The 13512-nt window shown below is 34.9% G+C and overlaps 1 protein-coding gene across 2 annotated transcripts in view; it reads right to left on the bottom strand.

Annotated features, from left to right (window-relative positions):
- ttc21b (tetratricopeptide repeat domain 21B) overlaps nucleotides 1–13512 on the bottom strand; it is a 114262-nt gene that overhangs the window by 45238 nt on the left and 55512 nt on the right. For both annotated transcript variants that reach the window (XM_039757528.1, XM_039757527.1), the window contains exons 16-18: nucleotides 11644–11716; nucleotides 9276–9386; nucleotides 2–140 (exon numbers count right to left, since the gene is read on the bottom strand). In XM_039757528.1, coding sequence (XP_039613462.1) covers nucleotides 2–140; nucleotides 9276–9386; nucleotides 11644–11716 — 323 coding nt within the window. The remainder of the gene's footprint in view (nucleotide 1; nucleotides 141–9275; nucleotides 9387–11643; nucleotides 11717–13512) is intronic.

Raw genomic sequence — 13512 nt, 5'->3', positions numbered from 1 at the left:
CCTGGTTCATGGTCTAATGCATGCTGGAGAATTTGCTCAGCTTTATCATACTGTTTAAGTTTTAAAAGAAGTTCTGCCAAGTCATAACGAAGAAAATTTTGCCAATTGGTTTTCAAAGCCGCTTCATAGTAGTTAATAGCCTAAAAAAAAAAAAAAAAAAGACATTAAAATATACTTGAGATGTTGTGCACTATTAATTGTTAAGAAAGAAATTACAAAATGTCATATACAGAATGTGAAATTTTAAAAACTACTAGAAAAAATAAACCTATTCTAGAAGGCATAGCCTTTAGTTATAGGTCACGCAAACTCTGAAATGGTTAACATGCCAGTATATCCAGCTGCTCCAATAGTCTCAGCATTTACAATTGTATGAAAATGTTTGTGAATACTTTGGCATTTTTTGATTTATGCATGAAATGTTCCTTAATTACAGCTGATCTTAATTTAACACAGAATACGTAAAGACAGTCTGATTAAACAAATAACATACACACAAAACTGCACAGTCGAATATACTGTTTAAATATTCAAGGGCATAAGCCAATAAAACCCTACATGTTGATACAATTTACTTAATACTACTGCCATATAAAAATTAATTAATAAAGATTTGTGTATACCTTTAGTGATCTATGTAAAGCCAGAATGTCTGAGGACATATTATAACCAACCCTGGTTGTCTGAATAACAGCATTAAGCTGGTAAAATATTTGGATTTCCCAACCACCTGTCACTTCTTTCTGTCCTTCCACCTGTGTCAAAATACTAAGATGGAAATTCTATGCATCCATCAACTTCCTAATCTGCTTATGCAGTTCAGGATAAGAAGGTGTTGATGCCCATATGGTAGATTTGTGTTTAAAGTACATTTATGTGATGCTGTGAGTTAAAGAAAGAGAATCAAACAAGTACTAATACAAGAACACTTATTAGCACACAAATAAAAATTTCATTGAAGTAGCTACTCCACTTTAGTGCCCAGTGCCAATTTCATTTGTGTTTGCACTGCTCCTCACTAACTGTCAGTATTTGGATACAATAAAGGGACCAAATTACACAAAGGTGAAATTAAAAAGAATATGGTAAAAGAAAATGAATACACTACATTTTTCTGAATGCAAACGAAGTGCAGAAAAAAGGCTAGGTAATTGATTGATTAGCAGTACAGTGCCATGAAGTGGTTTTTACCCCATCCTGATTTAAAATATTATGGTAAGTTTTTAACACCAAAGTCCAATACAAGAAAAAGGGCATTTGAGAAAACAAATAACCCATTTTGTTTAACTTAATTGAAAGGATAAGTTACGTGTTTTTCAAGTTGAAGTTATTTCTTCACAAACATGGTATACAATATGTGTATTTGCCATGAGAGACTGTGTTCAAAGGTTAAATATTTTCAATAAATTAAAAAGATATACATCTTGCCTACTCTGGTACTTTACAATGGGGTTATGGATCATAGAGGAAATCCTTAAAAACTTACTAAATACATCCATTTTTCAAGCCAAGGCAGTTGTCAAGTATTGATCCGCATCTTCCATGTTTCCGACACATTTGTTACAACAAAAACGATCTGGAATTACTAATTTTTTTCACCTAGTACTATTTTCTTGTTGTATGGATATGTTTTCAATGTGCTTTTGCAAATTCTGACATAATTAATAAAGTATACCCAAAAAAATCAAAACCAACCACATTGCACAAAATGTTTACTGTGATTTGGTCTTTTGAGATGAAACCACTCACCAAGGGCAGGGGAAAGGTTATTAGACAGGAAGACTAAGTGCGGAACTTATCACACACAGCTGGTCTTCTTTTCAAATGCCTGAATTTCATAATATTGGTGTTTTTTTGGTTCTGAAATGACATTTATAAACTATTTTACAATGTGTGTGTAATCACAAGACACCTATCAATACTCGACAACTGTCTTGACTTGAAAAATTGACATATTTTGGCAAGTTTTTAAGCTTTTACTCCATGCCCCATAGACTGTAATTTAAAGCAGCTGTGTGGGCAAGATATGTATTTTAATTACAGAAAGCAATTAACTTTAGAATACAATTTGCAAGGTAAATGCATGTATGGCATGTTTGTGAAGAAGTAACTTAAACTTGAAAATACTAAACTTATCCTTTAATTTAACTAATGAACAAAGTTATTCAACATCAAATGGGGTTGTGTGAAAAGGTAATTGCCCATAGTTAAAAGTCATCCCATTTAAAGCAGTAATTAGAGGCAGCAGATTAAACATAGGCTGGTTTGAATACAATCAGCCCTGCTCAATATAAACACTGCTTTTTTATCCTTAACATCAGTTTGAATTTTTAGAAGAAGAATTCCACAAGTACATAATGCCACATTCAAAAGAAATTCTTGAAGAAATCAGAAAAAGTGTTTTTTCTAAGACTAGAAAGACCTACAAAGCCATTTCTAAGTCTCTGGGATTCCACTGAATCACAGTGAGAGTCATACACTTCATGCTTAAAACCCTTGGAACAGTAAAATCTTCCCAGGAATGGTTGGACAGCCAGAATTACTCCAACCGTACAATCATCAAGGAAATCACAAAATATCCTAAAAACAATCCCAAGAACTTTTAAGGTTTTTTTAACCTTAAATGAACTTCAAAAAATGGTCATAAATTTAACTACATTGAACCATGTCAAAGCAGCACTCACTACTAACCAAGAAGAACATAAATGATCATCCCTAATTTGCACCTGTATGAGCTCTAAGCCTTTTGGAAGAATGTCCACTGAAAAGAGACATTAGTGGAATTTTTTAGAATGGCCTTCAACTTTTTGATGGCCGGTTTATATCCACCTTAAAGGTGCCATTATTTCTAGTGTGAATCAAACACAACATTCTTTGTAAGAGCATCATGATAATATTCAAACATAGTACTAGTAATAGTGGGATGATGTAATACTTTGGGACCTGAATGAGTTGCTATAATTGAAGAAACTGTGAATTCAGGTAAAATTCTTAAGTAGAATAAGTGGAAATTTGTTCATAAGCTAAAACTAATTCACAATTTGGTTGTGCACCAAGAAAATGATTTAAAAAAAGAGTAAGCCCACATCAGAATGGCTGAAAGAAAAGCAGAATTAATGTTTTGGACTAGCCAATTCAAAGTCCAGCAGGCAATGTGGTGTAATGTGCAGTGTGTAGAGTGTGTAACATAGTGGTGAAGGCTTTGGACCTCAACCCTGAGTTTGTGGGTTCAACTCCCGCTACTGACACTGTGTGACCCTGAGCAAGTCACTTGACCTGCCTGTGCTCCAACTGGAAAAGGTAACTTATTGTATCATAAATGATGTAAATCACCTAGGATAAGTACATTTAAGAATTAAGTAAATGTAAGTCCAAACCCGACAGACATGCATGGCTTGATCTGAACAGACCATTTAATGCTCTAAAACCCAGCACTTTTTCAGAATTACAGGACATCTGCAAGGAAAAGTGGGGTATAATTCTCCATGATGATGAGAATGGCTAAAATTGAATGAATCAGAATTGAATTAGAATTAGAAGTGTTTGGCTGCAGTCAACGGTGGCTCAATGAGTTGTTAGGTTTGGGGGGGTTAGGGGGAATGACTTTTTTGCACAGTGTGTTAGATCACTTTGTTTATTTTTTTTAAATTATGAAATTTATTGAAAAGTTTTATGTTTTTACTCAAGTACCTTTTATTTTATATTATTCAGCATCATTATTGTGCAGTTACAGCGCACCATAGTGACCCATTGATTAGTGAAAATGACTGGAATAAAAACCTACAGCCACAGTCATACTTCAGGATTAAACTTGAGAACCCCTATTATAAGCAAAAAGTAAAAAATCAGTCTAATGAATTAATCTTAAACAATAAGTATATATACATATAACCTCCATAAAAAAGAACTTAAATAATGTAACTGAGTTTTCTTGTTTAAAATGATAACACCACCATAATTAATTCAGGCAACATACAGTGCTAATACAAAGTATTCATCCTCTTGGTAGTTTTCAGTTTTTATTTTGATACGATACTGAAACACAGCAGATATATTTGACTTTTTTGAAATTGAGAATCTTCTGCTGAACTTGAAAAAAGCAGTCAGAACTTGAGTAACTTTGCAAAGAAGAGTGGGGGAAAATGACCGAGTCCAGATGTGCAAAACTAATAGAGAACTGTGGACACAGGCTGAAGGCTGTCATGCCTGAAATGTATATTTACTAAATACTGACTGGGGGTGAAAACTTAAGAGATCAATTATTTTGTGTTTTATATGTGCAGTTAATTTAGACCACTTTGCAGAGATGTGTTTTTACTTTAAACAAAGTCGTCTCTTTAATGTCAACAAATGCTAAATTAAATCCATTGTGACTTAATGTTTTATAAAAGTAAAATGTGAAAACTTCCAAGGAGGTGAATAATTTTACTGATGAATTGTCTTGCATAGATAGAAATCTGACGGGTTTGAATTGTGTGATGTGAATGAATAGGTGATCGGATGACAGTATCCAGGAGTGAATGTGGTATTGTGTCTGTCAAATTGTGTGTACTGCTAGAGTTTACAATTGGGCCTGGCTCAGCCAAGCTCAAGCTAAAAAAGTATTTACACTGTGAGATCATTTTAATGACCCCTGCTTTACACACTGGCAATAGTGCTGAAAGGCTGGTATGCATTGTTTGTCTAGTTGACATTTTGAAAATATTCTGGCAAGAAAATTTTCTTATGTTTTAGTCAGTGCTTTTCCATTGTGAATCTTCTATAACAGCCCTTTTGTGAAAGGCCTTTGAGACGGTTGATCCATAAGCATCATCTTCAATTGAATGAGTCATAATTGGCCAGAGATACCTTCTAAAAACAACCAATGCTGTCCTCCAAATAATTTAAGGGACATGTGGCAATAGTTTTGATTTTGGTTTTCCCCTCACGTCTGTACAATAGTCTACACTGAACAACAACAGATGTTCAGTGTCTTTAAAGGTGTTGGGCACCCATGCCCAGACTTGCCGTACTCTATATGTAGATCTGTAACTTGCTTAGAATGATCTTTTGTCTTATTTTTTAGCTTTATACTTAAAGCATCTACAGTACTATAGGGAATTACAAAAAGAGTAACTACTACATATTAAGGCAATTCAAGGGTCATGTTCCAGAAGGGAATATGGACAAAACTAACACCTGGAGCCAAATTTACTAGATTTTCCCTCCCATTGCCACCATCTTACAATGACCAGTGTCCTCCACCATCCCTACTTGATCAACAAATCCTACCATATCAAATGGAAAGGCCAGTGACAAGTCCATCTCTGAACACAAGTGCGAACTGTCCATAACTGGAGACCAAGTAAGGAGACAATTGAAGAAGCCACAAACAGGCACATCTTTGGGAGTCGGTCCTCAAGTTCTTAACGCCTGTGATGAAAAACATAGTGGTGTCCTCTGTCACCTCTTCAGTCTGTCCCTACGGCTTCAGAAAGTGCCACTGCTGTGGAAAACATCCTGGATTGTTCCCATTCCAGTGAAGGCAGGCATCACTTCACCTAATAACTACAGAGTAGTGGCACTTACATCTCACATCATGAAGATCTTTGAGAGAGACTGGGGTGGGCTATAGGAGTCCTCTTGTGGTAGGCCACCTGGGCCCATTGCAGTTTGGCTCTTAGACAAAGGCTGGAGAGGAAGATAAATTATCTATCTGCTCCACAAGGCTTATTCTCACATAGACAAAGTTGGCAGCACTGTGAGGATTATGTTTTTCTGATTTCTCCTGTGCCTTCAATAATATCCTGCCATCTATGTTATGGGGTAAGCTCAGAGATACATTGAGATGGATGTCCCTAAGTTGTCCTGGATAATGGACTACCTGTCAGGCAGACCGCAGTTTGTGAGACTGTGTGTCTGATACAGAACAACACTGGAGCACCACAAGTAACAGTCCTGTCTCCTTTTCTCTTCACTCTGTTCACCTCAGACTATAAATATAACTATATATATATACTTAATTTTTTTTTTTTTACAGAATCATACTTGATGATTCTGCACATATAGGGTGTATTGATAAAAGAGGATAAGACAGAGTACAAGTGTCAGGTGGAGAGCTTTGTTTCTTGGTGCATAAAGAATTGTCTGCATCTTAACATCAGCAAACCCAAGGAGCTGGTTATTGACTTTCACTGAACTAAAGAGTCACCATTTAAGGAGTGGATGTAGAGGTGGTCCACATTAATGACAGGTTACACAGATCTTGGGATACACAGGAACTACAGTAAATAAGAAAAGGAAGAACATGCTCTTCTTCTTTAGGAGATTGTGTTCCTTTAATGTGGGAAGTGACATCCTTCACATGTTCTAGAACTCTGTGGTGTGCTGGGCCAATAACATCACTTCAACAACGGCCCACCAAATCAACAAGCTAATTAAAATGGCAAGCCCAGTTATATAATGCATTCTGGACCCCTTGGAGGTAGTAGAAAAGGACAGACTTAAAACAAAACTGAGTGCCATTATAAACAAAGCTGCACATCATCTCTCTGACCCACAAACATTGAAAACTTTCATCCAATGAATCATTCAGCAGAAGTGTACCAAGAAACACTATGGGAGCTCCTTCATACCAACAGTCATAGGCCTGCATAATGTTTCACTGTGATTGTGCCAACCAAGTCATAAGTTTCTTTCTTTTTAATTTTATTCTTTGTTCAGACCAAAGTTTCTGTGTATATTTGTTGATGTATGTACTTACTTATCTACCCATTTATGTCTTTACTTATTTGAAGATGTTCTGTTAAGAGCCAGATTACCCCCGGGGACAAATAAAATTCTATGTATCTATCTATCTATAGGGTTATATTCAGTTTCATTGCTTAGATCGTTCTAAATTAGAAAATTACTAATACAAAAGAAAGAATGAAATATGGTGTTTTATTGATTAGGAGATTCTAGAGGTACTATGGATAAAAAGCCAAGTGTGAGGCGTTTATTTTATACAGCAAAATGAGTCAGAGCATCTGTAACCTTGCTCACCGTTATAAACTGTTGAATTCAAAAAACACAAGTGACACATTTTATTAAATAGGAAGGTTCCTTTTTGAAGTGACATATACTGAAGTGAGATATTACACCTCACATCATAATCTGGCCCAAAATGACAAAACAGCAGCCAAGAAGTGACTACTATAAAATTAACAGGTCTGCTTACATACAAATGCTGTCCATTTTGAAAAGACAGGCTCAAATCTTAGGACTTGAAATACAGTTTGCTCAGTTGATGGTTATTATTAATCCTATCCTATTAATTCTACTGTACCTTGTTGCTATAATTCGAGTTTGCTCCAGTTTACCATTGCATCCCAGGTAACCTAAAACACAGAGATGACCCCCTAAACTGTAATTACCGTACCCACATGACCCACTAATGATGAATAATTTAAAGATAAGAAGAAGTCACTGAAATTATTACAAATACACACCGAAAATTAAAACAATAAAACCAAGCCAATACTATGCAATTTTGACACATATCAAGTCATAATGTAACAGGATTAACCATGAACTGTTAATGGCTTTCCCCTTCCCCCTCTATAATGTAAATAAATATATATAAAATATATAAATACAAGAGAGAGGCTATTGTCCAGTGTTATGGTGCAACATCTGAAAGACATGCAACAGCACCAATAGCTTCACAGAAGACATAAACAGCATAGTACTGTGTATAAAACATTAATTTAAAAATTAAACATCCCAGATCTGGTACTACTCTCTTTAGTAGCTTCTGAAGCACTACTGTCAAAGATGTCTACACAGTTTCTTACAAAATTCTTAATGTTCTTAATAGCCTTTGTATTAGGGTAAAGTGAAGAAATCCTCTGATCCCTTTCCAATTTTGAAGGACACAGCCATGTAAGAAACGTTGAGAAGCAACTGTGGCAAATAATATCATATCAGTGCAATTAATAATAGGCATGGGCAATACTGAAATTCAACTCTTGAATAATATTTTAGACATTGTGACACGATGGCAGCAGTCCTGCATTCAAGTTCCAGCTAAGGCACTGTCTTTAAGGAATCTGTACACATCCTTTGAGTATATAGTACAATATGATTTCTCGAGTTTCCTCCAACAATTCAAAAATGGGCTTGTTACAGTAGTTTAACTGGTACAAGTGAGTGAACATGTATGGAGTAATTCTGCACTGTGCTGGAACTGTGCCCTATGAAGAGTTATTTCCTGCCTTGATTCCTGTCCTAAGTAAGGTAGGCTTTAGCTTCCTATGGCTGTTTTAGAGTAAGTCAGTTGAGAAAAAGAATGGGTGGATCATAAAACAGTAAAAAAAATTACATTAAAAACAAGAAATACATACATTTGAACTATACTCAGCAAATGCGATATACTCAATATGTTTAATATAAAAAATATATATAAACAATATTATGTTTAATACTAAACAATTAGGTTTAATAAAATGAATATAAATCAAACATTTATTCATAATTTAGTTTGGAACAAAGGTAATGTTAATCAAATTAAGCATGTTTACAAATGGCATGCTAATGGTAGCAGTTGCATTGTATTGTCAATACTCTGTCCCACCAGGCAGCATAGATCCTGATAAGTTTGATACTAAAAAGCATTTGTTCCATCTCATATGTTGGGCACATTTCAGTGCTTAATTGTTCTGTTTCTCCTTGTAAAAACATATGATTTTGCAACAAAATGTTATTTATTGGGAACAGACTGATGCTACCTTTTAATTGCACATTGATTTTAATTTTAAGCTTACCTGCATATCTGTCACAACAGATCATACTCAGATACCCTTTTCCTACTGTATATGTTTGGTTCTTTTTGTATCTTGTAAAAGACTCATAGGAAGTGTAAGTTAGTACAAGGAATCAAAGGCCTGAACAGATACAAACACAAAACAGATTTTTGTTTGGATGTCAACAAAAAAGCAACTTGAGGCGGGTGGTCCGACTATATTCATCTTTATATTATTAATGCTGCATTGAACAAATGTACCAGTGCATGTGCAAAATCATCAGCCCTATTCAAAGTGAATACAGATTAGGTTATAGTATAAACCTTTATAGTACTTTTTTTATTTGAGTCAAATACTTGTTTTACTATGTCACTCAAATCGCTATAAAATTGTCAAATGCAGGAAAAAAAATTAGGTTACTAAGAAACGTGTTTCTGTATATGTCCTCCAACCCACCTCAAACTACTTTAAAGACAGATGTTTCTTCTTATTAGTTGTAACCCACTAACTCACCTTAGCATAATTATGAGTTTTTACCAGGGCTCTACCAATCTTGCTTGCCAAAATTCCATCCTTTGGGTTTTTCTTTAAAGCTTCTTCATAGATTTCAATTGCTTTCTCTGGCTGTAAGAAAATACTATTGATATATAAACCTGAAAATATATTCTTTATATTATCAATTTTTTACATTGTTTAAGCTTAGAAAGCCATTTTGAACAAACGCGGTATGTAAAATACCACAGAGGTCTGATTCCACATCTTTGTAGTATTTTAACCGATGTAGAAGCAAGCATGCAAGATTTTATGCAAGAGCAAAACTCTTTGAAAAAACTTAGTTACATTTTGATTTAATGCACAAAGGATATGCTGATAAACATTTAAAATTTTGCTCCTGTGTACAGATCTCATAACATAACATAAAATAATTGACAATACTTTCCATGTATTAAAATGTGGAAGTTTAATAAGAATAAAAAAATACAGCCCTTTTGTGCAACTGGTGGATTTAAGGGGGAAGGGATGTGGTAAAAAAATATTTGGAATCCATGGCAGTGCAGTTTTATTTTTTTTTTCCAGTGTGCGCTCAGGCATAGGGCAGGCACAACTGTAAATGGGAGCATGGGCGAGTAGTCCTGGGGTATTGATTAGGAAACTTGCAGAGTCTGCGTTCACTTGCAGATTGCACAGTTCAGTCAATTTCCTCATTAGCTCTCTGGAGTAAGAAATTTGGGAACCTGTGCCGACTGAGCTATAAAAGAGTGGGACAAAGACAGAGATAGACTGGAGGATAGAAGGATAGAAAGGAAAAGAAAAGAAGTCAAAGGATCATGGCAGAATAGGTGTGATAGTGTAGAGGTAAGGTGTTCAGTAAATGGCCCTGAGAAGTGTGAGTGGACAGCGCTAATGGGGCTGGTGGCTCCTGCTCAGTGCTCAGGCCAGGGGACGGTGGCAGAAACATGAGTATTTCTCATTGTAAGAATAAATACATCATGTCAATTTTATGTCATTTATTCAAGTATAGCACATTTATCTGAAGGCTCTATCTGCAAGAAGATCTAATGATTGCCTTTTGTTAAAAAAGCCAACACTTTCCATCGGGAGTACTTACTTTTCCACATGACTGTACACAAATGAAAGTATGAGTCCATCTCTGGTAAATGAATAGAAAATAAACGTTGCAGCCAACGTGTTAAAAATAGTTTGAGCCTTGGGCCTCAGATAAGCCAAACCCACATTTTTTGGATCGTAAAATTCTCAGCTTACCTAAAAAGTATATACGGTAGCTTCTGGGTGCTTAAATAGGTAAACTAAAAGATTCTAGAATTTGTGATTTATAGAGTATGTTAATTTTTTAAGAGCACAAATGGATGATAAAAACTGCAAAATCAGGAACTGTCTATCTACTATTTCCTAACACTAGAGAACAATACATTTTGGAGAGTCATTTGTGCATAGCCAATGTTTACTAGGATTAGTCCCAGCATATGCTATAACACATAGCAGGACATTTCTCAAAGATGACTAAAGGATTAACTGCCCTTCCACATTAACAACATAAAAAATGTAACCAAAATAGAGTGAGTAATACTGGAAAATCAAAGTGTGACAGTGTGTGTGTGAAAGCAGATAAATAGAAGGATAGCTTATGTGTCCGCAGTATCTATTCTTCATGAACAATTACACTTGTGCATGTTGAGTGCCCAGAGTGTTTACCTTTTAACCTTTAGTGAATTTAACAAATTTGAATGAGAGAAATTTAAAAAGCACTTCAAAACTGAGGATGAAATATGGACACACCAGTACAATCCAGGGTCCAAGCAACAATCAAAACTAAGAAAGCATGGTGATACTCTAACACAAAAGAAATGATAAAATCCAAGCCAGTGCCTGTAAGGTCATGTGTACAATATCATATAAAGTTGAGAGAGTGCTGGCTAACAATACTTCTGGGTTTCAAGCTTGTATGTATAGGTCAATTTGTACAAATGACTCAAGCCTATTTCCTTGTTGCAGTGTACTGTTCATATACTGTCCACAAAATGTTTAAAAAATTGCTATTTAGTTTTGTGAAGTTTTTTGAATAAAATACACAGCAACAGCAGGACAACATATTTCCACCTCAGTTCTTTGTTTAAAAACACAATAAACCGTATGGTAGACTTTTTGCTTTTGCTATTCTACTGAAAATTATTTCAACAGGCTTTGACTTTTGAATTGAAATTAGAAAAATACTTTTTGTGCATCTCCAGCTTCAGCGCACGTGTACACACATAATACTACCCACAAAATACAATCAAGTACTCAATACTGCAGAGTGCAACAGACAGGAATATTTTCATGTTACCAAATACACTTATGTCTTTTAGTGACCAGAGCTTACCTCTTGGATGTTCATATAGGCATTACCCAAAAGGAGATATGTATGACTACTTGGATGCTTTTCCACCAAGTCTCTGCAAAGAAAGGCGCGATAACCTTCATCAGATTTACAGTGCAAAACATAAAAGTGAGACTTCTCTTTTAAAATATATATTGACTTTGCAAAATAGAGTTAATTTCAAGTACTGCCAAACGAAAACTGAAAGAACGTGTAAATAATAAAATTCAGGCCTCAGCATATGAGATGAAAAAATAGCACCGATTGTTTTTTGTTTATATACTTAAGCAATATAAAATTAATTTTAATTTATAATGATGAACAGTATGCAGAAACTTTAATTTTAGGAATATCTGAAGTTCAGATTTGTAACCATTATATTTTTTAGAGTCTATCCTATGTTTGAAGTTTTAACAAATAAACAACCTACTGTACAGTAAATAGACTGACAAAGCTGCAACTCTCGTAACATTATAATGTTATCATACAGTATTAAGCATCTTTATGCAAATTAGTATATTTGCACAGTAAATTCAGAAAGTTCAAAAAATAGAACTCTTTTGTAGATAAACAGCTGTAAAATATGCAGAAGATATCTATCATTTATAATGGTTAAACTGAACACAATAGAACAAAATCTTTCAGCGGATTCAAGAAACCATAATAAAATATTAATGGAATCATACATGATCAAAGAATACTGAGAGAGATTTAATATTACGATACTAAATGGCTAAAAATCAAATACTTATTCTGAAGTATTTAAGTGAACCAGTGATTATATAAAATAAATACATCACTGGTATTTAAAAAAAAACAAAAAAACTATATAGTAGTAATTCATAAAGAATGAAAAGTAGCCAATATGTTCTCATTATATTAAAAAGGTGCTGAAGCTTACCCTAGAATTATAGTCTAGTCAGTTTTATATATAATTACATAAAAATGAATGGAAGGATTTATTAAAGATAAGATAAAGCAAAAAATCAAGCTTGACTACAGTATATTACCAAATGTTTGGAATAGTGTTAAATTTGGGAGTTTCACTAATATCACAGACATTTATAAGGAAACAACAAAATAATTTGATTGTAGTGGCATATGTTAAATTATGCATCTTGATTTTCAAATTAATCTGTGTATAGATTGTGACAGTATTGCGGCCACTGCCATTACCTGACCGGGACGCCTCTGTAACGGAAGGACAGGGGTAGATGACTAATGAAGGGCACTATCTCCCCCAACTGCTATTTGTAGTGTAACAACCCCTCGGAGTTCCACAGGGCTATATGGGACTTGGTATTAGTCGGCTTAGCCCTGTTGGTTTCCAGGGATGCTGCCAGGGGGAGCTGCAGAGCCCTACTTTGTGTTTCTGCCACACCTGGGAGTAAATCCTGACCTCCCTAACGAGCCACCTGGAGTTTCTCGGAAGCCAGCTATCTCACAGAAGTAAGCCAGAGTTGGAGGACAATGTTTGCAAGGAGAAGTGGAGGAGTTAGTGACCTAATGGAGAGAGACAAAGAAGAATATATATTGAGATTGGTGCCTATAACTGTTGCTTCGAGTGTTCTGGGAGCTGTGTGCCACCAGGTCTTCACATACTGCCTGATTAGGCAAACTAAAAGATTTGGGAATTTAAGAAAAATTCTGCAGATTTGTGCAAAAACTAGGCTTAAACACAGAAAGCATTTTGAGAAACATTTTACAAATTAGGTGAATGCAGAAGTGGGGTCCTTTTTTGTATTAGTGTTTTAGATACATAAAAATAGTCTGGATAAAAATGTAACTACTAATTTAGTTAAGTTTGCAGATGACACAAAACTATATTTAGTAGTAGATTCTCTATAATCAGCAAAATATTTATAGATGGAC

Source organism: Polypterus senegalus, chromosome 6 (genome assembly GCF_016835505.1).
Source record: "Polypterus senegalus isolate Bchr_013 chromosome 6, ASM1683550v1, whole genome shotgun sequence".
Taxonomy (NCBI): domain Eukaryota; kingdom Metazoa; phylum Chordata; class Cladistia; order Polypteriformes; family Polypteridae; genus Polypterus; species Polypterus senegalus.
Note: the sequence above shows the minus strand (reverse complement) of the source record. Positions and strands in the feature narration are given on the sequence as shown.